Source organism: Mustela nigripes, chromosome 13, assembly GCF_022355385.1.
Source record: "Mustela nigripes isolate SB6536 chromosome 13, MUSNIG.SB6536, whole genome shotgun sequence".
NCBI lineage: Eukaryota > Metazoa > Chordata > Mammalia > Carnivora > Mustelidae > Mustela > Mustela nigripes.
This window is the reverse complement of record NC_081569.1, coordinates 1,305,521-1,330,553: the sequence shown is the minus strand read 5'-3', so window position 1 is coordinate 1,330,553 and position 25,033 is coordinate 1,305,521. Positions and strand designations below refer to the sequence as shown.

At 58.4% G+C, this 25,033-nt stretch overlaps 2 protein-coding genes and 1 long non-coding RNA gene across 4 annotated transcripts in view; 2 read left to right on the top strand and 1 right to left on the bottom strand.

Annotated features, from left to right (window-relative positions):
* The first annotated feature begins 6,127 nt into the window (after positions 1-6,127).
* On the top strand, positions 6,128-15,519 carry LOC131998968 (uncharacterized). 2 transcript variants are annotated; one of them, XR_009398961.1, is made up of 4 exons: positions 6,128-6,374; positions 10,808-11,021; positions 12,537-13,549; positions 15,435-15,519. XR_009398961.1 is itself a non-coding variant. In XM_059371409.1 (4 exons), the coding sequence occupies exons 1-4, from the start codon at positions 6,310-6,312 to the stop codon at positions 15,474-15,476; spliced, it is 546 nt and encodes a 181-aa protein (XP_059227392.1). In that variant the 5' UTR covers positions 6,172-6,309; the 3' UTR covers positions 15,477-15,519. The 2 variants fall into 2 exon arrangements, 1 of the variants encoding a protein (XP_059227392.1); XM_059371409.1 differs by having other exon boundaries at positions 6,172-6,374; positions 13,325-13,549.
* The window catches only part of LOC131998972 (uncharacterized), a 30,814-nt gene continuing 13,707 nt past the window's right edge, over positions 7,927-25,033 (bottom strand). The window contains exon 6 of the long non-coding RNA XR_009398964.1: positions 7,927-8,440. This is a non-coding gene — a long non-coding RNA (uncharacterized LOC131998972). The remainder of the gene's footprint in view (positions 8,441-25,033) is intronic.
* Positions 15,395-23,379, top strand: BCL2A1 (BCL2 related protein A1). The gene is made up of 2 exons (XM_059371413.1): positions 15,395-16,026; positions 23,155-23,379. The coding sequence occupies exons 1-2, from the start codon at positions 15,610-15,612 to the stop codon at positions 23,260-23,262; spliced, it is 525 nt and encodes a 174-aa protein (XP_059227396.1). The 5' UTR covers positions 15,395-15,609; the 3' UTR covers positions 23,263-23,379.

Genomic DNA, 25,033 nt, shown 5'->3' with positions numbered 1-25,033 from the left:
ACTCTCTCTCTCTGTCAAATAAATGAATAAAATATTTATTAAAAAAGAGGAGAGAGAGAATGTGGGTAGGAACTGGGGGAACCTGGAGAGGGAGATAAAATGAGGAGGGAGGTTCTAGATGCCTGGACCCTGAGATCGAGTCCATGGAAACCACAGTGGTTGCCCGTGTTCATTGATACTTACCGTGCTTGGCTCTCCACACACTCGTCCTGAGGTCTGCACAGCAGCCCCAAGGAATGGGGGTTATTACTGTTACTATCCCTGTTTTACACATGGGGAAACCGAGTCACGGGGTGATGAAGTCACTCTCCCCAGGTCACTCAGCCATGAAGTGGCTGAGCTGGGATTTGAACCCGTGCATGCCGGCTCCTGGCTCTGAACCAGCGCGTGTGGCTGTGTCCGGTCCAGTGGGACCGCTGGCCGCCGAAGGTCAGGCTGGGAAGGGCTTGCTGCGGGCACCGTGTGTCCGTTGCTGCCCTCCCCGGAGTACGACCGAGGCTTTGTCCCAGTGAGCTGTCGCGGCCTCACCCAGGAAGGGGCTGCTCTAACCCCTGGTTCTGCCAGAGTCAAAACAAAGTTTTGCGGCTTCCCGAGAGTCAGACCGCGTGCCACAGACGGGGTAGGGAGGCCAGAAGCCTCCGATCTTGCCTCTGGACCTGCCCCTAGAACATTTCCACAGGGTTTGGCCTCCTGCCTGCCATGTTCCCAGGCCCATCTCCATCCCTCCTGGGGCTCCCTCAGCCCCAGGCAGCCCCCCCCCCCCCCCCCTCCTGCCTGCCTCCCCCTCCAGCCTTCTCACAGCCTCTCTGTCCACTGGCTGCACTCGTCCCCAGCTCCGAGGGACGTCCTCCAGAAGCCCCCAGCTGCGGCCGGGGGGGAAGGAGAGATGGGGGGCTCGGGGTCTGAGCTTCCGTTCCTGTAGACGGAGCGGCCGGCCGCTCTGTGGAAAGATGCAGAAACCCGGTACCAGGCCAACGCATTTCGGAAAGATCGCTTGAAGAGGCAAAACTTTTTTCCCACTGAACTTCGTTCAGTCACGAGGAACACCTGTACATTTGCAGAGTGTGATAGCGTCGGAGCGGAGAAAGACACTGTCATCCTAGAAAGGACACCTGAGTCTGGGCATCACCGTAGCTGATGTAACAGAGAAGAGGCTAGAAAATGGGAACCAGGAAATTATTAAGTCTGAATAAAATACGGTTCCCTCCAACGATCTAAGGTTTCAAAAAAAAAAAAAAAAAAAAAAAAAGCCTCCAGGAGGTTCAAAGCCACCCCACGCTGTGATGTCATGGAGCCCAATGTCTCAGAGGGAGAGGAGTGAGCGATCGCAAATATTGGTGGATTCCACGGTTTGCTGAAGTCGGAAGCGACGGTGAACGCTTCATTCGACTCGCCGTCCGTCGGTGAGGTCCGCACGAGACCCCCGGCCGCAATGACCCACGCGTATCGCGGAGCTCTCCTTGTGGAGCATCTCGCCCTCTCCGTGTGGACATTTATTTTTTAAACTTAATAGTTTCAGATTATATTCTGTCCGTTACGTGGTGACGATACACGGCCAGGGTGCACTTGGAGCCATTTATGCCTCTTTTTCTTCCATGTCATTCATCAGGTGAGGCAGGGCCGGCTTTGAAAGGGGACTTCCGGTCCCACGTGGGTTTTCCGGTGACACCAGTGAGTCTGGAACAATGACCTCCGCGTGGAAGGAGCGCGTGGAAAGCGGCAAGAGCCCGCAACGGGAGGCCCCCACCGGCACCTGCTCCGGGAGCAGACGGGATGATGCCAGGTTGCTCCAGGCGACTGGTCAACCCCTGGGACAGAGGTCTAGCGCTGATGGGGTGGGGACACATAGTTCCCGACGTTTCGACTGAATTCACTCATACCACACCAGTACCCAGACTTCCCGGGGGCTGGGACGGAAGGTCTGTCCAGAAATGTAACTGGACGTCCCGCGAGATGGGGTATACTGGGCGTGCTGCTGGGCACCAGGGTCACTCTACTACGGTGGGAACGTGCCACGTTTCTTTGATTCAATCGAGATGAAGACCAAAGCCAAGGCAAGCTCAGGGTATTCTCTCCCCAGGAGACCTGGGGGACCTTGGCGGGAGGACGTGCCCAGGCTTCAGTCCAGGAAGAGAAGGTGGGAGCCAGCACGATCCTGAGACCCAGGCAAGAAGCGGGTTCTGGGGAGCTGGGGCCCAGGCCGAGATTCCAGCCCCTGTGACATGACTCTGCGATGGGGATCAGCAGCTTCACTGCCTTGTTCTGAAGCCCCTCCATGCCCCTGGGCTCCCCAAGTCTTCCGGTCTGGGGAGGGAGGCAACAGGGAGCCTGGCGGGCGCTAATGTGTTCCCCGCGGCGCGCAGCCCCACACGGCCTCCTGCGCCCAGCTGCGCGCTCACCTTCCAGCCGATCAGACGGGAGAGGAGGTTTTCCAAGATGTTCCGAGGGCCCGGAAGGCTGTGTGAGGGACCGAGGTGCAGGGCACTTGGGGAGGGGACCTGGAGGAAGCCCCCGGCACCGCCCCCCGCCTCCGGCCCCTCACATGGGTCTCTTGACCTCGCCGCCCCGGGCCCCTCCGTAGAATCTTTGGATTCTGTTTTCAGAGAAGATGGAACCTGCACCCATGAGATGGCCTCGTCCTGTTATAAATCACCACTGCGGCCTCTTTCTGTTGCCATCCTCGGCAGGGCCAGGCCACTGCCAGTGTTGGAGGAACCCTCCCTGCGCGGGCATGGTGTGCTCTCTGGCTCTCTGGGCACAGGGTGGCATGGGGAGTGGGGGTGCTGGGATGCAGGGGAGGGGAGAGGGGTTGGCTGGGGGCAGGCGAGAAGCCCAGGGCGGGCCGGGGCAGCGAGGGAGGTCTTGCACGGACTTGAGTCTGCTGTTCAGAGAGCGCATGGCCTGCGTCCGTGGGCAGCATGGCCTCCAGAATCAAGTCCGGGGTCCTTGTGATAATTAAAAAAAATAATAATAATTTTGAAAGCTTCAAAGTTACAGGAGAAAGTAATTTGGGAGCTGCCGCCCCCTTCAGGGGCCCTAGCTTTGTGCAGAGCAGACAGGATGCCCCGTCCTGCAGTAGAGACAGCACGTGCCGGGTGCACCTTGGGCCTCGTGGCCGGGTGCCCGCGTGAAGACACACCTTCCGGTCTGAGCTGGCGGCTTTGTTCGCTTTGTGCAATGTTTCTGACGTCCATCACGCTGTGGCCGGGCGCAGCTGTTCCTTCTTCTTTACCGCGACTAGTATTCCCGTCGTGGATGTGCCCCAGGCTGCTGACTCAGCCAGTCCTTGCGGGTTCCCAGCCTAGGGCCATTACGAACCAAAGCCACCGAGAGCCACCGAGAGCGTTCTTCAGGGAGCTTCGTGCAGACCTTGTTGTTGTTTCTCTTGGGGACACGCCTGGGAGTGGGAATGGGAGTCGTTCGTGCTTTTCCTTTACAAGAAAACGCCCAGTGTTTCCCGAAGCCGCTGTAGTGTCTTCCATTCCTCCCAGCAAGGTCCAGGAAGTCCAGTTCTCGTATTTTATCAAAACGTTTTTCTACTTTTATCGACATGATGCCATGATTGCGCTCTTTCCAGAGACATATCCTGAAGAAGTTCACGAACACAGAACCGACGTTAACTCCCGGAGGAAGGTTCCCGAGATGCGTGTGTGTCACCATCGCTCCGAACCTGTCCGCTGTCCTGTGCAGAACCCGTGAGCGCTGCTGGAGAAACAGCCCCGAGGGCTTGGACTCCCCATCCTCTCTCCAGCCCCGTTGTGCTCACCCCTCCTTGCCTCTCTGCTGCCTCCGCGGAGCAGGGCTGCTGTTCCTTCGGACGGAAGAGCCAGTCTAAGGCACTTCCTGCATCATCACCAGATGTGGGGCTCCAACTCCTATATGGTCTGCAAAGCCCAGCTCAAATGCCCCTTCCTCTCGCGGATCCTTCCCTGCTTCATGGCCTGCACAACCGTCCCTTCTCATACTGCCTGCCTTGCCAGGTTCTAAGCCCGTCGAGGAGAGGGGCACGTTGTGGTGATCTCTATGTTTGCAGAGACTGTAACTACGTGGCTCATGTGCAGCAAATGTTTAGTGAACTCAGTTAACAAATCCTTCAAGAGGAACATAAAGCCGCAGAACAGGAGAAGCCTGAGAGGTCACCCTGTTCCACAGTGGGCTTTGTCTTCCCCTCAAGCCAACAAAACATGTTTTTCCAGTGAAGTCTTTCGTGGAACCCACCCCATCAGGCCCGTACGAGCAGAGGTGCTCTGAAGGAGGTGGAGTGTTGGGGGAAACGTAGGGCCCCATCCCTAGCTCCTCCTGTCCCTGTGGGAGCGCCCAGGGCACCTCTGTTGGGGCTCTCATGCCTGCTCCGGGCCCAGCTTCTGCCTGAGACCCTCCAGTTGCGAAGTCGGCAGGAAAAGTCCTGAAATGCTCAACTTTCGAAACCTGGAGGTTTGCATCCCCTGGGGGAAATGCAGCACCTGAGGGGGGCAGGGGTGCCGCCCGGAGGGGAAGGAGACCTCCCCAAAGAGTTCACGAAGCCAAGATTCTGCTGGAGCTCTGTGTGTGAGTGCCCTTTGGAAAGCCCTCGGGGGCCCTTGGGGACGAGTATGTCACGCATACGTGCTTGGCCCGCCTCCTCGGTCTCGTGCCTGGGCCCCAGTCCGACCAGCTCACAGCCTGCTCGGGCTTCCGCAAGTACCGCCCCGTCCTCTTGTCTAGTCCCACACACCCCTTCTCCCCGGGTGACTGCGGCGGGTTCCGGGAACTGTAAGTACGTGAGTGGCCCCAAATCCTCGCATCCAGACGTCCAGCTGCAACACCTCTCCCGAGTGCAGACCCGCTAGACCGCACCCCACTGATCGTCCAGTCCACACCCCCCCCCCCCCCGCCGTGTCCCAGGCAGATCTTGTCTCCACCACACGTGCTGCAGCGTGCGTGTCCCTGACCCACGCGACCCTCCAGTGTCCTCGGGCTCTGGCCACGGCCCAGCAGAAGTCGTTCTGCTTCCCGACTGCCTCTCGTCCACCTTCTGCCCTCCATGCCCGTGATCTCTGCCTGGGCGTGGGTCCCGGGCATGTCCTCCCGGCTACGAAACATCCCCACCGGCTTCCATCCCTCCCGGTGTTCTCCCGCCCAGACCCCTCTGTTCTGGAACGTTCTTTCAGAAGGCAGATCTGACGGCACTGGCGTCTTGCTTCAAGCCTCCCTCCCACGGAATAAGGTCTCCTCTTGACGCACGGTGTGAGACCCTTCAGGATCTGGCCTCTGCCCGCCTCCTGCCTCGGTTTCTCTGGCTGCTCCGCTCTGTACTGCAGCCCCCAGCTCCCGTTCTGCTCCCTCCCCAGCCCTGCTCTCTGTTCTGGCAAACTCCTGCACCGGCTGGAGGGTCAGAGGCTCTCTAGCAAACGGCGTGTTCCCCCGTCAGTGCAGCGCCCAGCATCACGGCTGTCCCCCTCACTGTCCCCTCACTGCCCCCCGCACTGCCATGTGAGACTCGAGGGCCGCGGCTCCCCTGCCGGACGCCGGTGCTTCGGGAGAGGCTGCCCCAGACCAGGAATTTCCTCGGGTGCGAAGGTCGTGGGCCACACACATGGCAGACGCCGGCGCTCCGGCTTGCAGAGTGAGCCCCCCATGGCCACGCGATGGTCCCCGCCGCACCCTCACTGCGGGGGCTGCTGCCCACTGCCCCACCCGCTGCCTGACCATGGTCCTGGGGAAGAAGGTCGCGCTCTTGGGAGAGGCTTCCTGCCTTGACTGCCATCCCACATGGGAGCACTAGGTGGCGCCCCATGGAGGCTCCCGGAGTTTTCTGGGGTGGGAGGCGGGCCAGAGGCCCTGCTGGACGAGGTGACCCCGGATCAGTGACACGGATCCCCCGTTGTGCGTCACCGGGAATGGACCTAACACGTTTGCACGTGGGAATTTTAAAGGTGTCCAAGCAGCATCCGAGCATGTGTTTGGGAAGGAGGCTATCCTGAGTTTAATGCCGACTCCGCACGGTCTGGTCATGTGGGCTGTCGCGTCCCGGGCAACCAGTTCCTCCTCCGGGACACGATGTCTTGGGTGGGGGAAGGGGAGCAGGAATCCCTGTCACAGAGCAGACGTTCCGTCAGAACCTGGTTTCACCCTCCCGTCGCCCTGGGCTCCTCCTGATGCGTCCTGCTGTCTGTCCTGTGGCTACTTACTCCAGCCGGGGCCACCCGGGGGCAGGATGGCCTGATTTTCCTCTGCTCCCCAGAGCCCAGCTCTGTATTCTGTGCGTGGCTGGTGGCTCGCGTGGCAGGCGTGTGGTCCCACTCCGGGGACAGGGGCCCCTTCCTCGGCATGTTCATGGCCTGCACCGCGCAGGTCGGACTCGGGTCTTGGCTCTTCTTGCTTCAGACGCACAGGTAGGGGATGCGGCAAAACCTGAGCTGGAGCTCTGCTGCCCGGCCCCCAGGGTCTCTGTGCTAGCACACGCCATCTGCAGCACCTGGGGGCCAGGCAGCCTGCCCGGAATCGGGCCCTCCAGAGGCCCCCCTGGTCAGCAGGGAAGGCCGAGGAGGCCCCTCAGAGCAGACACATGGTCATCGGCGTGGGCAGGTGCCTGAGGGCTGGGACTTGCCATCCGGCTGGGCTGACGGTGGGTGGGGGAAGGGACAGGGCCAGAGGGCTAGGGATTGGGATGGCCCCCACTCTGTTTGGGGGTCAGTGAGTCCCTGGAAGTCTGCCAGACCCTCTACTCCTGGGAGAAGAGGTCACACATCCCCTCCAAGGAGCTGTTCCTATGTCCATCTGGGTGTCCCCAAGTTCTGTCCGGCTGAGGGAGCTCCCGGGCAGGTGACCCTCTGTTGCGAGCAGCTCCTGAGTGAGGCCTCCAAACCCCTGCATTTCCTCAGACGTCCACAGTGCCGCGGGACCCCGAGGCCATCATGAAACGGGTGCACCGCTGACCACTCACCCTTCCATGCTTGGGCCACAGTCCTGAATCGGGGGCTCAGCTCCGGGAACAGGGCTTTCCCTCCTCCAAGCCCCAAGGGTTTCCCCCGTCAGTGACATTTTTCTTCACATATGTGATAGTTCAAATGACCTGAGAAATGGGAAGTGGGAATAGAAGATTCTGGAAACCCCCATCCTTCCGAGCTTTTCTAATGTCGGAGTGGTGTGGCCGGTGAAGCCGTCTGCGGCCCCGGGTGGAGGCGGGGGCTTCAGGGGTGACAAGAGGAGGGGACTTTCCTTCAGAAGTCACCCTTATCAGAACGGCTGCTCCTTCACACTAGAAATGAGGTCGTGAGCGCAGTCAGGGGACCTTCTAGTCTTTTTGTTTCTAATTTTTATTTCTTTTTTTGAAGATTTTATTTATTTATTTGAGACATAGAGAGGGAACACAAGCAGGGGTAGTGGCAGGCAGAGGGAGAGGGGGAAGCAGGCTCCCCGCCGAGCAGAGACCCCGATGGGGGGCTCCATCCCAGGACCCTGAGACCATGACCCAAGCCGAAGGCAGAGGCTTTAACCTGCTGAGCCACCCAGGCGCTTCTCGAGATTCTATTCTTAAAACAAAGAAGCAAACAAACATTTTTACCACAGAAGAATTTTAATACCCACAAGAAGAGGTGGTGTGATGTCCCCCAGGGTCCCTCGACCCTCACAGATCTCAGGACTTTGCTGATCCGTGCGGTCCTGCCCCCACCGCGTGCTTGTCTTGCTAGACTAGAAGCAGCTTTGCTTTACCTCAGGAGCCTGATGAGCCCTTATAAAGATCTAGATATGAAGCAAAAAATGTGGGGAACTGGGAGAAAATTTAGAAACATTCTGGTCCATTTTTTTTTAAAGATTTTTAAAAATTCATTTACTTGACACAGAGAGAGAGAGAGAGAGAGAGAGAGAGAGAGAAAGCCCGATGCGGGACTCGATCCCAGGACTCTGGGATCATGACCTGAGCCGAAGGCAGAGGCTTAACCACTGAGCCACCCAGGTGCCCCTGGTCCATTTTCTGTTTAGGTTATAGGTGGAGAGATGGAGGCCCAGATGGGAAAGTGGGTCCAGGATGCCCGAGTTTGAGCCTGGCATGGCAGCTCCGGGGTCTGGAGCCTACCGTCGCGGGCAGTGAGGCACCACTGAGCGCAGGCGCAGGGTCTGCTGAGAAGGGGGAGTGACCCCGAAGCCCTCAGGGGGTGGGGGAGCAGCGCGCACTGACACGGAGCTTTCCGGTTTGCGAGCCCCCCGCGCGCTGAGCCCCCCATGCGCTGAGCCCCCCCCGCGCGCTGAGCCGCCGTCAAGAAGACAGGTACTATGATGACCCCTACAGGAAGTGCCCAGAGGCAGAGAGCTCTAAGTCCGGGGGCGGGGGTCAGGACCAGCAACCCAGTCTCGGCATGTCTTCTCCAGCCCGGGGCCTCTCCCCCTGCTGTGCTGCGTCCCTGCTGGAAGGTGGGGTCGCTCCAGCCTCGTCCCCGAGTGTCACTTGCCGTCTATGCTGAAAAGGAAGAAGCACAAAGACATTGGCTTTGGGAAAGGCGGAAATCTGGTGTCCTTTAAGGATGTGATCACTTGCGACCCAGAGGAGACATCTGACTCAGGTCGGGGCACAGGGACATCCCCTCCACGCGGGGACCTCTTCCTGGTGGGGCTGCAGGTGATACGGACTGGAAGCCTCGGGGCAGGAAGGGCCTCCAGACTGGTTGGGAGCTCGCTGTGGCCATCCCCACCATCTCGAGGGGCTGGGGAGGTGCTGGCTAAAGTGAGAGCCCTTTCTGGGGACTGAGACAGCCAGGCCAGCCCTGCCCACGTCGTCCTGTGAACTACTAACCCATGTGTGGCATTCCCGGGGTCCTAGGACATGAGCAGAGCCAGCATGGGGGGCGCCGGGAGGCTCCGACCCCAGCATGAAGGAGGCCAGCAGAGCCTGGCCTGGCTCTGTGGGCATCTTCCAAGTCAGCATGGCTCTGTGGGCCCCACGGTCATCGGGAATCTCCTCGGGGTGAGGATCCGTCAGACGCGCCGCAGGTTGCCCTCTCACAGCCAAGGTCGTGGACGCAGCAGCTACAGAGGAGTCCAAAAGCCAGCGAGCTACGAAAACCCAACATGGCCAACACCTCCGTTCCCGGAGCCTCCAGACAGTGCGGCGTCCGCCTCGCAGCCCACACGGCCCAGGCGCTCGGGGCCACTGAAGAGGTGCCCGTCCCGGGCGTTTTCCTGTCTCTGTTGACACGTGGTCTGGTGCCCAGGATGCTGACGGTAGCTGTGTGGGGGGGGGTGTGTGTGCACGAGTGTCTTGTGTGTGCGTATGTACGCGTGTGTGACTGCACACGTGACAGCTCATGAGTGTGCGTGTGAGTGTGCATGGGACCGCGCGTGTGTGTGAGCCGAAGGGGAGGGGTCAGCAAAGCACCAGCGCGGCTCCGGTTCTGTGAGGGGATAAAGAACGCACCTGCCGGCCTGGGCACCGCTCCCCTGCGCTCCTCCCCGCTCTCCGGAACGTCCTCCCTTTTGCCAGCGTGTTCTTCCCGAACCCGACGGCTGTGACCCCCAGCGTCGCTTACGGGCACGTGGCCGGGGACTTGGACAGCTACTTGTACACCCAGGTTCACCGCAGCGCCGTTTGCCGCAGCCGGCCGGCGGAGACCAGGTCGATGTCCACTGCCCAGTGCGCGGAGAAGGGGAATGGGGTCGGTGCACACGGCGAGTTCCCGTTTACTTTAAAAAGGAAGGAAATTCTGAGATGGGCCACGGGACGCACCTCGAGGACAATGCTCTCGGTGAGACCCGCCGTGGTCCCACGTGCAGGACGGGTGCAGTGAAGCCAATGCCTGAGCTCTCCGGATGGCACCATGCCGGGGAGGCTTGGAGCCCTTTAGGAGCGACAAGTTCTAACTTTGACGAAGAGGTGTATGGAGAAGCTTCCAGGACGTCTCAGGAGATCCGTGGCTGCCTGGGCCCAGGAGGGCGATGGGACAGAGTGCAGAGGGGCACGGAGAGACGCTCTGGGTGCTCAGAACAGTTCATACACTAACATCGGTGTTCAGACTCTTGCCCAAGTGCCCTGAAGTGGGCACGTTACGTAGGTGGGTTTTTATATTTGTAAACGGCGTCTCAATAACGCTGATAAGTCCCTGTGTCCTCCGCAGCCGGTCCTGTCCGGCTCACCTTCCCGCAGTGCGGCTCTGACCGAGCCCCTCTCCCAGTTAAGCCCTCCCAGCCTCCCCTTCTTTCTCAGCACACTCGAGCTCCCTGGCTGCGGTGACCCCAGGTCTGTGTCTTCTCTCCGTGTGACCAAGTCAGCGACTCGGCTGTGTCAGAAAGCGTCTCTGTGCCGCGCCTGGGGTGTGTTCGCTGGTGGTGGGTGTGCTGGGCCGGCAGGAGCCGGTGGGAGTCTCTCGCAGCCCGGCCTCCCCCTCTGAGCCCCGCTCCCCGTGCCCGCCAGGCCTGAGGGCACGTCCTGTCATGAGGTGGCTCTGAGCGTCCAACAGTGGAAGCTCCTGGCGGTCTGTGAGGGTCTGTGACATGGCAAGCTCTGAGCTCCTGACACGGGCCCCTGGACGCTGTGCGGTGCGCGGCCGTGGCAGGTGCGTGGCCGTGGCAGGTGCGCGGTGAGGTCCGCGGGGCAGCGGGCTGAGTGAGCTGCGGCGGCCGGCTGGGCTGTGTACTTCGGGTGTTCCAAGTCGTCGCTCGCCACACGGAGCTGCCCTACAGGGGAGGGGGCCCGGTTTCACTCTCAATCCCCAAACACACCTGTGCTTCCTTCACCGTGTGTTGTGGGTCCTGCTGTTCCGCGGAGGGCAGGGAAATCCGAGCTCTTTCGTCCCCATCACTCAAGTGGGCTTTTCTCTTGCTCTCCCCACAGACCGACACGGGACAAAGACAAGCCCTGTGCTTCCTCGTGTCACCAGCGAAGCTCCGCAGGAGAAGGGATGTGGCTCCTGCCCCGGCTCAGACCTGCGGCCATTCAGGCCGTTTGCAAACACTCGGTGGGTGCAAAGACAGACGAGAACCCAGCCGGCATTCGTGGAGCGCCCGGACGTGCCGGGCACCGCGAGGGCCCTCTGGAAGGATCCTGGGTGAGCGGGACAACCCTTCTCCCCGGGGAGCTGCCTGCCCGGCACCCAGTACAGGTGTGCATGGCCAGGAAGCCAGCGGGGGCACAGACGCGGAGACGCATCCTGGCTCGGGGTGGGGGGGCTTTGCAGGGCTGGGCCCTGCGGACGGGGACTCAGAGCCACAGGCATGGAGCCAGGACAGGGGCTGGAGTGTGGCAAAGTCAGTGGACCAAGGAGGTCAAACCAGAGCAGAAGTTCCTTTGAGGAGCTTGAGCCCCTCTTCTCGGGCCACGGGAAGCCCTTAGCGGGCCCCGAGTGGGTGAGTGGGATGGGCAGCGGGTATCAGGAGAGATTCAGAGAGGGTGAGGAGAGGCCGGTGGGAGCGCACCCCTGTACGCGCAGGCGTGGACAGACTTGCACGGCATTCCAGGCTACGCTGGGTATTCTGTCCTCGGAGGCACCGATCATCATTTTAACCCTCCCGGGCTTACCCCCTCTCTTTCCTCCTCCATCCCCCGCCCCGTGGTCTCTGTGACCTCACTGAAAAATGCTACCCCACTAGCCGCCTCTGTCTACACCCCCTTCTCCTCCCCTCCCTGCCCCCCCAACTCTCTTGCTGCAGACCTACGGGTCCCCTCCTGCACCCACTAGGCCTTGCTCCCAAGTACAGCAGGAGACTTGGGGGAAATCCCATGGGCTTATCTTGCTCCTAGGATTTCCTAGATATCAGTCTCCTGGGCGGGAAACCAAGCTTCCGCTGGGAGCCGTGTCATACTGGGCCACTGGCTTTTCCTGAGGGGAGCGGGCTTGCCTCCCCCACATCCTGACAGCTGAGGCGTGGCCCCAGCGGACCGTGGGAGAGGACGGGGGCCGCGCAGGCGTCCTCTGGCGCACATCCCACTCCCCTCTGTGTCCTGGTGGTGTCCCTGTTCTAGACCACCGCCCTCTGTGGACAGTCTGCCCTGGCCATTGCCCTGGAAAGGGGAAGCAGCCAGAGCAAAAGAGCAAGTGGGGACCGGGGGTTCCCCGGAACAACTGCCTGCGAGGCAGCGAAAAGCCCAGCAGTTTCCCACTCAAGTTCCACCTTTTGGGAAAAGAGAAGTTGACCTCCGCAGCCTCTCCCTGAGGTCACACACCTGGGACCTGGGTCCTGGTGCTGGGATTCTCCCGGCCACTCAGCAGCCAGGGGAGCCTCCTGTTCCCCACTGAGCTCTGCTGGCACAGGAGGGGACAAGGACAGACTGAGCTCCCCACCGTTGGGACGGAGGGAAGAACAGAGGCTCATCTCCAGAGGGCTCTGACCCAGGGCGCTCTTAGCTTTGCGGCGGCCGCCCGGGAGCACAGGGGGGCGGCGTGGCCCCAGCACCTGCCGGGTCCCTCCAGCGTCAGAGCTGCCTGTCTGCATCACCTGATGGTATGAGTGTGCACATAAGTGACCCGGCGTGTGCGTGGCCCACTGCGGCCGTCTGAAAGCCCTGCAGCAGCTTCTCTGACACGCTTCCTCCTAATAACAGTGGTGTTTGCCTCCGTGGACAGCTGCAGGCTTGTGGCTTCACCTGCTGGTACTGGAGGATAGAAATGGAGCCCCCTGAGCTCCCAGCTGGCTTAGGAAAGGCCATTGGTAGCCGGCATCTGTCGCTGGAACCCCCACTCTCAGGACCTGGAACCGCCAGGTGGAACGTCTGGGCTGGGGACACCGTACAGACGAGCCCCAGCCTGCCACGTGGGCATCGTGGAGCAGAGAGTCGTCCCCGTGCCCCGGCCCTGCCCGCATTCCACAGCCAGGCGCCAGTATGTTGCTCCCGCCGTCCAGATCTGGGCGCTGCTCTGGGGGAAGCGGTAGAGAAGCGGAATGTCTGTGGACAGATGTGCAGACCACGTGAACGTGGCGAGCGAGTGTGGGGTCGTCCCCGTGCAGGCCTGTGATCGTGCTGGCGATGACGCAGCTTAGTGCGCCATACAGATGGGAAAGGCGGTTGGTCATCGACACGACTCACACGGTTCCCATCATTTTCCTCGAATGCTGATCCCTCCCTCAGCCCTGGCCAAGCCTCTTGCTTCTTTGGTAGAAGCTTCTAGACAAGAGGGGACAGTCAGGCCACGGGTGCTGGTGCGGTGAGGACACAGTTAGGAAGTCACCTGTCATCTGCCGCCACCCATCAGTCCCAGGCCCAGAGGAGAGGAGTGTGAGCCAGGTGTACCTGCAGCTGCCCAGCATCGTGGTGGGCCCACAAACCCGGCCCATGGCCTCCAAGGGGCTCCAGGAGGGGCCCCCATATTGGAAGTTAAGCCCCAGGAGCCGCCTCTCATCATTCTACCCACAGGTCTTTGCCTCTAAGAAGGCACGGTGTCTCCTAGACAGAGAGTTCTCCAGGGGCAGACATTCGTATCTTGAGCACCTGACACAGGCCAAGTACAGGTTCCAGACCCCACACGCTCCGGGCGACGCCCTCAGCCTGCATCAGCACGGAGCCTGCACTTCATCCAGAATTCCCCGTGTGCACAGAGCAGCTCAGGGGGATGAGGAAGCGTGCACAGGCCGGGCCCAGGTGAGTGCAGACACAGGTGGTCGTGATGCTGAGAAAGGACACCTTCCTTTGTGTTCACGCCTGAGCTGTGGCCGGCCACGTGCCCCCGCCCCGTGCACACACCCAGTCTGTGGCCGGCCGCGTGCCCCTGGCCCCTATTTCCCCCCACACACCCCTTAAGTCATTACACTTTGCATAAAAAGAAATCATTCTTTTTAGCAAAGACTTTGTCTTTCTCTCTGCCATCTGTTCAGAGAAGTGACTAGAAACTCTGGAATAAAGTAAAGCGGGCTGCAGTGGGAGACGCACTCCACTTGTCGAACAGATTAAGGACAGGTCTCCGTGCAGTCCCTGCCTTGCTCCGTTTTGACGGGCAGCGGCCTGTGGGACACTGCGGAGGATGGTGGCACTTGGGACGCAGCCGTGGAGCCCTCTGCCATTGCGTCCCTGAAGTGGGAGCCCTGGCAGGGCTGCCTCCACCGCCACCGCAGCCCTAGGGCGCTCCCTTCCCCTCTAGGCCTCGTGTGCGTGTTCAGAAATGCACCTTGTACGTGAACTATGTCTCCTGTCTATAGTCATTCTGGACACGGAGTCTCGAGGTTGCTCCAGACATGGCTGGGAGCGTGGCTTCAGTCCTGCAGGGCTCCCAGCCCATCCCACCTGCGAACAGCGCTGGTGGCCCTGCGGCCGTGGCCGTGCCCGGGATGTGGGCCTCCCCTCCCAGCCGCCAGCACTCTGCTGGGAGACCTGCCATCCGCCCTGGCTCCCTCTCACCGGCCCTTTGCAGAGCCCAGTCTGCCCGTGCCCCGTGCCCCAGACCCTCGCCCTCACCTCATGTGCTCACCAGGGGACGCCCTGATGGCAGGCGGTGGCTCAGCGGCCACCCGAGGGGAGGACGGTGAGGAGCCAGGGCTCCGGGCTCACCTGCCTGAGCCCGTGAGGCCGTCCACGTGGTCCCCTCACAGATGCCGGGCACGTGGCAAGCGAGGGACAAGGGGACTTGTACGCGTGAGTCTGAGCCACTCGGGTGCTGGCGTTTCTATTTTCAACAAGACTCAAGAGCGAGAAGCAAGGGCTTGTTTTCTGTGGGTCAGAAGTTCCAGGGTCCACGAGAGGTGAAGGCCAGAGGAGGAGATGGGCCCCCGCCCCCGTCCACCCCTCCCAGGCTCAAGTCCGCAGTGTCCAGGATGGTGTCCCTGAGCCAGGCTCCGGGCTTCCCAGCTGCTCCGCCGCGGCTGACTCAGCTCTGTCCCCAGCTGTCACTAGCCTGGCTCAGCTGGTGGCTGTCTTGACACTTTTCTGCAGGTGACATTCGCAGAATATAAACCCCCCATCTCGACAGGAGCGATTTAGCGAAGTCTGGTGTGGGGACAGGGTGTGTGACACCACCTCTGGGCGCCTCCAACATGTTTTCATCCCCAGTGGATGCTGGTTCCCAGTGAGAGTGAGCCTGCCCCAGCGGTCTGCGCCGGGTGTCCCCGCTCGGCTGGCTCAGGGCGACGCGCACAGCTCCTACTGAGTGTCCCCAGCATGGGGGACCACCCCCCACTGGCTTCGGCAGCCCCCCACCCCCTGCAGCGGCGCTTCCTTCCAGTAACTGGCCCTGACTGGAGTCGCTGGGTCTCTGCTGACCAACCTTCAGGCCGTTCCTACCTTCTGATGACCATGAATAACGCTGCCGTGACCGTTCGGGTGCGCGTGTGTGACACCTGCTTTCAGTTCTTAAAAGTGGCATTACAGGGTGAGATGACAGCCGGCGGGTGGGGGGTGGGGGGGTAGTTTTGGTTTCTCTACGTCCTGCCTTCAGCCCTTAAGTCTCCGAGTTAATCACTGACAGTTTGAGGAAGTGGCCTCTCACCGAACCATTTCCCTCTTCCACGGTTTCAACTTTCTCTTTCACACGCAGCCCACGCCCGAGAGTGACGAGGAGGAAGGAGCCGTCCGGTGATGCACACAGAAATTCCACAGGCTTCCACGCATCGCCGTGAGTCACATCCCCAGCCCGGCCGGGACCGGCCTCATTTGGCCTTGGCCGCTCCCGGGAGAGCGCACAGCAGACGGGCCTGCGGGGCGGGCGGAAGATGACAGACAGTGAGTTCGGGTACACGCTGTCGCTGGCCCAGGACTACGTGAGGCATGTCCTGCAGATCCCGCAGCCCAGCCCGGCCGCCAGCAGAGTGTCCCGGGTCCTGCGGGACGTGGCCTCCTCCGTGCAGGGGGAGGTGGAACAGAACTTGAGACCATGCTTGGACAGCTTTGATGTGGGGTCCATCGACACTGCCAGAACCATCTTCAATCAAGTCATGGAAAAGGAATTTGAAGACGGCATCATTAACTGGGGGAGGATTGTGACCGTGTTTGCCTTTGAAGGCATTCTCTCCAAGAAGCTCCTCCGGGAGCGAATTTCCCCGGACGTGGATGCTTCCAGGGTTTCTTACTTTGTGGCAGAGTTCATCACGACAAACATGAGGGAGTGGATAAGACAGAACGGAGGCTGGGTACGTACAGTGGGAACCTTGTTCACTGCTTTTACCCATGACCGAGGGATGCATGATTTCTTGCTAGTTGTTAAAAATCCACTATTTTCTCTGGGTGACTTGTTTTTAAAAGTTTCTCGTTTTTAAAACAAGAAGACATTTCTGGCTCCTTTCCAGGCAGTTAGAGCTCTGTGGTTGGAAGATACGTGTGCTTGCCATGTTCCTTCCTAACAGCGTGAAGGGTTGTGGCTGAGTCGGGGAGCCACGCGGCATCTCCCCTGTCCGCGTCAGCAGCGGAGCCCAGTCAGGGTCCAGCCAGGCTGTGGTGACAGCGTAGCTTTAGTCCGTAGGAGATGCTGTTACATTTGGGTAGTTATTATGTTGCAAAACACAGGTACACTTTGCAAATTCATTGTTTAGAAATTGCTTTTCTTGGTCAGTTTTCTAATAGAACAAACTCTAGCTGTTAAAGCCTGTTGATAAAAAAACTAATGTGCTGTGCCACCAGCTATAGAAACTTTATTGGGGAATTTCCAAACAAAAATTCACTTTATTATCAAAACCTCAAAACGCCCAGAGTGGGAGGTGGAGAGGGCTTTGTCAGAAGCTTTGATTAATGGCTTTTCACAGCTGGACGCTTGTTGGTAGACCTGATCCACTTCACCCTTTCCCGAAGCACTCCTGTCTCCGAGGACCCTAGCCCGCCAACCCCCAAGGCTAGCCTTTTGTTCCCCCTAGTGACGACGGATCTGCTGTTAACAATTACGTTACATGCAAATCTTGCCTAGTGAATGTATTTACAGAGAATAGAAAATATACACAGTGCTTTTGGGGGGAGGCTCAGGGCTGAGTCAGTTAAGTGTCTGACTCTTGATTTCAGCTGAGGTCATGATCTAAGGCTTGTGGGATCGAGCCCCACACTGGGCTCCACGATGAGCACAGAGCCTGCTTAGGGTTCCCCCTCCTTCGGCCCCTTCCCCCATCTGTTTCTTTCTCTCTCTTTCCAGCTCTTAAAAAAAAAAAGAAAAAGAAAATATAATATTGTAAAGAGTTCTACACACGCTGCTGTCCGTATATACCGTGGAGGGTCTGGCCGGGTCGGGCTGGAGGAGTTCTCGGTTATTTCCACTTTGCCCCACAAATAGTGCGTTCCCGGGCACGTCCACTCATGCTCCCCCCGGGGGGTTTGGATAGCCACGTCCACTTCTCAACGCATCAGGTCCTTGCCGTCCAGAGAGGCTCGGCGATGTTGCCCCCACCCCAGCTGACCTGCCCTAATCTCCCCTCTCCGTTGGGTTAGGAGACGCTATCCAACTTCCTGTTTTAGTTCCTGCTTCCTTGCCTGCCCGTGAGGCCGCGCACGGTCCACACCTTTACTGACCACACCCAATTCTTAGGGAATAGCCTATTTATACTCTTCACCCATTTTCCTACTTTGTCTTTTTCTCATTGATTTGTAGCAAATCTTTCTTGTATGCTTTTATTTTCAAATATTTTGATATATGAAAGATGTTTTATATACTATTTTTATGTAAAATATACTTTTATATATTATTCTTATAAATGTGGCAGATATCTTCTGGTATGTTAACTGTCTTTTGAAAGTATAGCTGCTTTCCTTTATTATAAATGTTCTGTGAATTTTTTATTTATTTTTTAAAGATTTTAATTCTAGGTAAACTCCATACCCAACTTGGGGCTCAAATTCACGACCCCGAGGTCTAGAGTTGCACGCTCCTCCATCCGGGCCAGCCAGGCAACCCATTATTATAAATGTTCTGACCCTTGGTGGGGTCACATTTTATGTGACGTCCCCCACACCGTCCCTTCCTGTGTGGTGATGAGGTGTTTCTTGTCCCTGACTCTCATGGGCTTGGAGCTGAATGGATCCTGGGTGTGGAGGGTCCCGCTGCCCCCCAGTCAGCTGTGGGAAGCTCTGCTGGCCACAGACGCGTAGGTTTCCGCGAAGGCAACGCTTATCTAGCACAGGGGCCCGTCTGCATGTGTCCCATGACTCACACCGGTACTTGTCACCCACACAGTGATGACTGTTTATTAAAAATGCATCTTCTCAACAACACAGACTGTGAGCTCGTGGAACTCATCTTCAGTGGGGGCGGGGACTGTCTCTGAGAATTTCCAGAAATGGACTCGTCTTCCAGGGGTGGCCCAGGTGGGAGTGACGCACAGACTCACACGTGTGCCCGCGTGCACCCTCAGTGTTCACGGGGCTCCTCGGTTTCGGAGGGCTTAGAGCCCCGAAGAGCTTAGGTCTTGGGCTTGGCACTTCTGTGGTCGCACGAAGGAGTGGCCGAGCCACCTGAGTCAGGACGAGCTTGGCCATGTGAGACTTTACTCCCCGAGACGCTGACACACGGTCCGAGCGAGTGAACTGAATGCAGGAAGGGCTCGTCTTGGGGCAGATGGCTTTGTCACATGCCTGCTCTGGTAGAGTCTGAATTTTCAGATGGGCGAGATCACTCCGCAGTGACGGCCGGAAGCCCAGGGTCCACTGTCCCGCCTGCTGTCACCCAGACTGCTTGCCCGTGGCTCGACTAGAATGCATGTCAACGAGGCACGGCGAGAAGAGCCCTCAGCACACGGCCACAGAACACATGCAACTCCATGGCGTTCCAAGCCTGAGTACGCGTGGGGTGACACAGCACAGATTCTCCGAGCACCTGGGCTGGAGGCCAGGTGCCGGCACCCAGCGCCCCGGGAGGCCAGCGAGTTAGGGAACCTTAGGGCCGCGTGTCCTCGTCTGTAATACGGGGGAACAGGGCCGTCGTGGTCGTCTGCAGAGCTCGGACTGCGACGTCCCTGCTCAGCCACACTGAGTCTTCCTAAGTTCCAGGCCCTGGTTAGACCGGAGTCCCCACGGGAACGGGGAAACGGGGACCCGTGTGTCGGTTGTGTGGTTGTGTGAGTGGTGAACTCCCACGTTCTTTCTCGTGCTCATCAGTGTGAGTGACTGCTCTCCCTCCTCCCTCCCTGCCCCCTGCTTCTCTCCCTTCTCCCCTCCTTCCGTCCAGTGCTGTCACCTCTCTTTCTCTTCCCCTCCCACGCGTGTGGTTCCCTCCTCCTGGCCCCCTGCCAGTGCAGATGGCCGAGAGTGCAGGGGCCCCCGCCGGTCCGATGGGAAAGCTGCCGCCATCTGTCGTGCAGAAAGGCTGGGCCTTCACATCCATGAGGACCTGCTGGGAAGAAACGCCGGGCGCACCCCTCCCCGCCCTCTCCTGGGGAGCGGGGAGGGCATCGAAACTGGGATCTGAATCCTGGCTTTGCTCCTGGTGTGACCCCGAGTGAGTGAGGCCCCCTGCAGAATGCGTATCCCGTGACAGAACGGAGATGCGTCGTGTCCACACCGTATGAGGGGCACAGTAACGGCTACCTGAGTAGGGGAGTTCGAAGACGGCGGATGCTTCTGGAAGAGCGCCTTGTGGAATGCCAAATCTCATGCAACTAAGTGTACATGGGCCGTTTCGAGAGGGTTGAACCCACGGCCCTGAGAAGCGGACGCACAGAAAGCCCCGTCCAAGACTGGGACGTGCAGGCGCCGCTGGGACTTTCCAGAGCGGGGTGGAGACGAGCGGCCCCGGTGCGGCCGCCGCTGGTGTTCCTTGAGCCTCTTGCTGGGAAGAGCCGTCTGGACCAAAGGACATGCAGAGACGTGCACGCAAGCAAGTTGGTGTTCCGCAGGCACAAGGAGCTCGTGGTGAGGGGACGGACTCTCCAGGAACCCCTCACACCCGTGAATTCCATCTGGGGGTCGGATCAGTCCTCTGAGGTTTTAGCTGGAGATTTAAAATCGTTTCACGAAACGGGACATGAGCCAGAACTTGAGCCTCCCTGAGGGTCCTTCCAGAACACTCTCTGACCCTGGGCATGACCCTCCACTCCCCATACCCTACATCACGTTCATCAGGGAGTCCTGTCCCTGATGAACTCCCACTCCCGTCCTCGCCCTGCCATGGCCTGCTCCCCACGTGGCAGCCAGACTGGGAGCCGCCGTGTGCTGGCCTCGTCTGAACCCTCCCCAGCACCCCGATCACCCAGAGAGCAAGCGCCACATACCCAGTACTGACTGCTGCACTCAAATCCCATCCAGGCTCGCCTTCTAGGAGCCCCTCCTGCACATTCTCGGCTCCAGCCTCCCTGGGTAACTAAGCAACGCCCCCCCCCCCCCCCCCCCCCCCCCCCAGGGCCTTTGCACTGGCTCTGGCCACTGCCCCGAACAACTTCACCTCAGAGGTGTGCGTGGCCCCTGCGGCCCTCCTGGGGGTGTCTCCCTCAGCCGCCCACAGCTGACGGCACCCCCACTGTTCGGCCCTGGGCCCTGCACCAGGATGCAGGTTCCCGTCCCAAGCTTAGTGAGCCCAGGACTCTGCGTGTTCATTCACCAGGCTGTTCCCAGCGCCTGAAACAGCGCCTGGCGTGTGGCCGAGGGTCAGCAAGTATCTGTTGAGCGAATAATGAGGAGTCATTTGACAAGCGTGCAGACACCACGTGGTACTTTGCTGGCTCTGAGCAATTCTGAGGGTCTGGTTTTCTTTGAATTACAGACGCAGGATATTATTTTACGCTTGAGGCTTTCTTGAAGCCAAGGTAGCTGAATTTAACGGGAAGTATTCCCCGGAAGAACCAGATCTGGGCACCCTTGCTTATTACTGCAATACTGACAGGATATTGAACCCCTAGTTCTGGATCTATCTTCATGTGATTTTTTTTTTAAGAGAGAGACGGAGAGAACGGGACCAGGGTGGGGCAGGGCAGCAGAACCGCAGGAGAGAGAATCATAAGCAGGCTCCCAGCTCAGCGTGGAAGCAGACGCGGGGCTCGATCCCAGGACCCCGAGATCATGACCTGCGCGGGAACCAAGAGTCGGGCACTCAACTGACTGAGCCACCCAGGAGCCCCACAGAATGGTTCTAAGATACAAATAGCATCATTGAAAATATATGTGTGACGGAAGATCACTCCCACCACTGAACGTGTCCACACGCGTCGTCCACCGTCTGTCATCCCAACGAAGGTGCACGGGACAGTCTCGCACGTGCCTTCCCGAGTACGTCCAGCCCTGCCTCCCCGGCCCCGGGCTGACATCTGCAGCGTCTGCAGAACAACCCCCGCACTTCACGCATCCTGATTCCTTAACTGGCTCCCAGCTGGTAGACACTTGGGTTGCCTTCCTTTGTAGAAACACTTCCCGACTGGCCCCAGGACCCACCTCTGACAACGGGTGGACTGAGTCTGTGTGCGGACGGTCGCGCTGCCTGCTCAGAAGGAGGACATCACTGGCCTTGGCCCGCAGGCCTCTGCGCCCGAACACTTGCTCCCCATTCCTGTGCCCCAGATCGCGGCAGCCACCGTCCTGCTTTGACTTTGCAATTCTGACTGTTCTGAGCTCTTCGTGTACATGGGGTGTGCGGTATTTGTCTTCTCATGATGGACTCGGCTCACTGAGCATCACGTGCTTGAGGCCTGTCCCCAGGGCGGCCGGGGTCAGAGCGTGTCTCTTTCTTCAGGCTGACCAGCGTTCCACCCAGGGGACGTGCGCGTCTGGGTGACCCGCGCGTCGGCCGCTGACGGTTGCTTGCAGGCTTAGCTACTGTGAATTCCCTCCTTTTAATTGTAGCGTTTCATAGCTTTTCTAATCTTCCTAGAGCCGAATTCGTCGGTTTCCCCGCGTTGGCTCTCTTTGGTGGAGAAGCGGAACATTATGTGAGACGCTGACTGCCCAGTCGTCCCACACAGTGATCCCGGTCATGGTGGCAGCAGCCGTGCGGCGTTGCCCCGTTCCCATGGGCTTCATGAATCCTGGGAAGGGAAGCAGTGAGGGGCGCACGTACCTCCAGCGAGAAGCGTGTACGTGTGTGAGTCTGGAGAGAGGGAGCAGCCTGAACCCCTGGTTAGGCCGGGACATCGTGTCTCAGAGCAGGACCACACCTGACACACGCGTGAGCAGAAGCTGCCTTTCTTGGGCAACCCTTTGCCTGGGAAGTGCTCCAGCCAGACCATGCCAGTCTGTGCTCTGGCTATGCTCAAGCAGGCAGTGGCGGGCGCGGACCAGCGGGCCTCTTCCAGCTGCCCAAGATACGCTGCGTGTCCTTTCCCATGTGGTCACCTACGCCAGCAGTGGCGTGAAGGCCTGTCACCCCAGAATCCGGACGTAGCTGAAGGCTGACCAGCACACTGGAGGAACACTTAAAGAATGATTGCAACAGTTTTCTGATTCTTTGGGTGGTTGTTCGGAAGCTCATGGAATGAAAAGAACAGGTTAGCCTTCCCTTCCAGGCCCAGGAGCTCAGAAGGTCGGTGACCTCAGGCCACTCACATTCTCTGGGGCCTCGGTTTCCTCGTTTGTCAAAATAAGAGCAGGTATTAGGCTGGGTGATCTCAGAAGTCCTCTGCAGTCAGGACGCTGTACAATCACCGTCCAGAATTACAGTGCGCAGTTCACACTGTTGTTTTAAAACTGTGATCAGAGATGGAATGAATCATGCGGCCCTTGGACCCTTGAGATGTGGCTAGGCTGATTTCAGATGGGCTCTAAGTGCAAAACACACAGCGTATTGCAAAGCGTTTGGGCAAAGAATGTAAAACAGCTCAATAACTTTCGTATCGATTACATATTGATATCATAATATTTTATTTATTTATTTGAAATCATAATATTTTAGATAAATATATTCTTTAAATCAACTTTACGTGTTTCCTCTTACTTTAGAAATGTGGCTGCTACGAACTTGAACTTCCCTCTCTAGCCCGCGCTGTGTTTCTGTTGGAGGGCACTGCTCCCAGGGATGATGCGGATGGATGCGGGGAGACCCGTGCGGGTGCCGACGAGACCACTGTCTGCTTTAGTGAAGTGGCAGTTTCTTTGCTTTTCATCTCACTAATCTGTCTCATGATTTTTTTTCTTTTTTTTTACAAGATTTTTACCTATTCATTTGACAGAGATCACAAGTAGGCAGAGAAGCAGGCAGAGAGGAGGAAGGAGGCTCCCCGCTGAGCAGAGAGCTGGACGCTAGGCTCGATCCCAGGACCCTGGGATCATGACCTGAGCCGAAAGCAGAGGCTTTAACCCACTGAGCCACCCAGGTGCCCCTGTATCGTGATTTTTAAACTGTGAAATTTATTCCCCAACAGGAGGATGGCTTTGTAAAGAAGTTCGAGCCCAAGTCCGGCTGGCTGACCTTTCTGGAAGTTATAGGAAAGATCTGTGAAATGTTCTCTCTCCTGAAGCAATACTACTGACCGGCCCACAGGGACACTCCCCATTGTGAAACGCGCCCAGTTTTCTTGACTTCTACAAAAAGTGTTGCCAACACTTACTTCTATTTCTAAATAAACAAATTTGGTTATGTAACTTGATGTTTCCATGTGATGGAAATTTTGTTCTCGTTTTAGTGAATAAATTGTGTATTTGCTTCAGTGCGTCATCTGTGTCCTGCCCTTGTCCGAGTGGAAGGGCGAAGCTCAAGACAGAGGCAGGTACTGAATCGAGAGGACGAGGGCAGGAAGGGGACGTCTTTCCTGTCCCGTGGCTGACTTTCTGGAGGCTGCGCCCGTTACCCAGAAGTCATTTTCCGTGTCACTCGTGGAGACCACGTGGGGGCGAGTCCGCGCCCTGCTCCCCTGTGGCCCCTGTGGCCCTGGGTGCGGAAGGGTTTCCTCTGCTGCCCGCCCCCACCAACCCTGCTCCGTGGCCCACCGTTCAGAGGGGACAGATAGACGGCAGGGACAGACGCAGGGCACTTGGGTAGTCAGGACAAAGACACTTTGGACAATGACTCATTTTTGAGCCATTATTCAACTTTCCCTTTAAAAAGTTCACAAATTAGGGGGCACCTGGATGGCCCAGTTGGTGAAGCGTCCAACTGCTGGTTTCAGCTCAGGTCATGATCCTGGGATCGTGAGCTCAAGCCCCATGTTGGGCTCCGCCTTCGGTGGGGAGGCTGAGGACTTCCCCTCCCTCTCCCTAGGCACCGCCCCCCCCCCCAAATAAAGACATTTTTTAAAAAGTTCATAAATGAGAAAATTGTGTCGTTACATCCTGAGTTCCAACGGCAGGTCAGCAACTTTGACGGCAGGACGGGAGCGTCACACTTTGTTCCAGACCTCCCCATGCTTCCTCGACCTCCCCGAAGGTCTCTGTCCCACCCCTGCCCCTCCCCCAGGCTTCCATCACCTTGCTTAGGGAGTAGCCCATCTAATACAGAATCGAGACCCCTTGCTCTCAGGCTCTGGGCCTTTTCCCAGGGGACGTCAGCTGATTCAGGCTTCACTTCCCCTGTGATTTTTTTTTTTTTTTTTTTTTTTAAAGCTGATTTGAAGAGAGCCCTTCCGAAACCACTCATGCTGTAGTGGAGGTCCACTGCACAAGCCCTCACGGAGACTTCACACGCAGGCTCTCAGCCCTAATCTCATGCTCCCCACGGCCGCTGCGGAGTAGAGACCCAGAGAACCAGAGAGGTTTTTATTTTATTGTATTTTATTTCATCACGACAAGTGCACTCCCTCATCCCCACCCCGTGACCCCCAACATGCTCCACCTCTCCTCTGGTGGCCATCAGTGTGTTCTCTGTCGTTACTAGTCCCCCTGGGATCCTTAACAATGTGGGTTAGGACACTGGGGCAAGTCAGGAGGGAAAGATTTTTGGCAGAAGTCACTCTAGCTGATTTATCAAATCGCACCGGAGAGCCAAGCACCTGGGCCCCTGGGGCGTGCGTCTGTCTGGAACAGGGAGCATCTCTACCTGCTGGTTCCCTTCGTGCACCCGGCCCCCTGCTCCATGGGGGAAGTTACCGTCATGTTCCTGTGAATCAGAACTAAGCGTCAAGTCATGAATGGACAGAACGGGAAGTGTGTGTGTGGGTATGGCTAACAAATACATTTGCACAAGAAACCGCAAAGCCTGTTTTTGTTTGTTTGCTTTTAAGAGAGAGCTTGAGAGCACGAGTGGGGGTAGGGCCAAGGAGGAGGGAGAGAGAGAGAGTCCCGAACACGCGCCATGATCCCAGGACC

Coding starts and splice junctions, on each gene's coding strand:
- BCL2A1 (XM_059371413.1), top strand. CDS start 15,610: ATGACAGACAGTGAGTTCGGGTACACGCTGTCGCTGGCCCAGGACTAC. Junction 16,027..23,154: donor TAAGACAGAACGGAGGCTGG/GTACGTACAGTG, acceptor ATTCCCCAACAG/GAGGATGGCTTTGTAAAGAA.
- LOC131998968 (XM_059371409.1), top strand. CDS start 6,310: ATGTTCATGGCCTGCACCGCGCAGGTCGGACTCGGGTCTTGGCTCTTC. Junction 11,022..13,324: donor GCCCTCTGGAAGGATCCTGG/GTGAGCGGGACA, acceptor TTCTACCCACAG/GTCTTTGCCTCTAAGAAGGC. Junction 13,550..15,434: donor CGTGCACAGGCCGGGCCCAG/GTGAGTGCAGAC, acceptor TTTCACACGCAG/CCCACGCCCGAGAGTGACGA.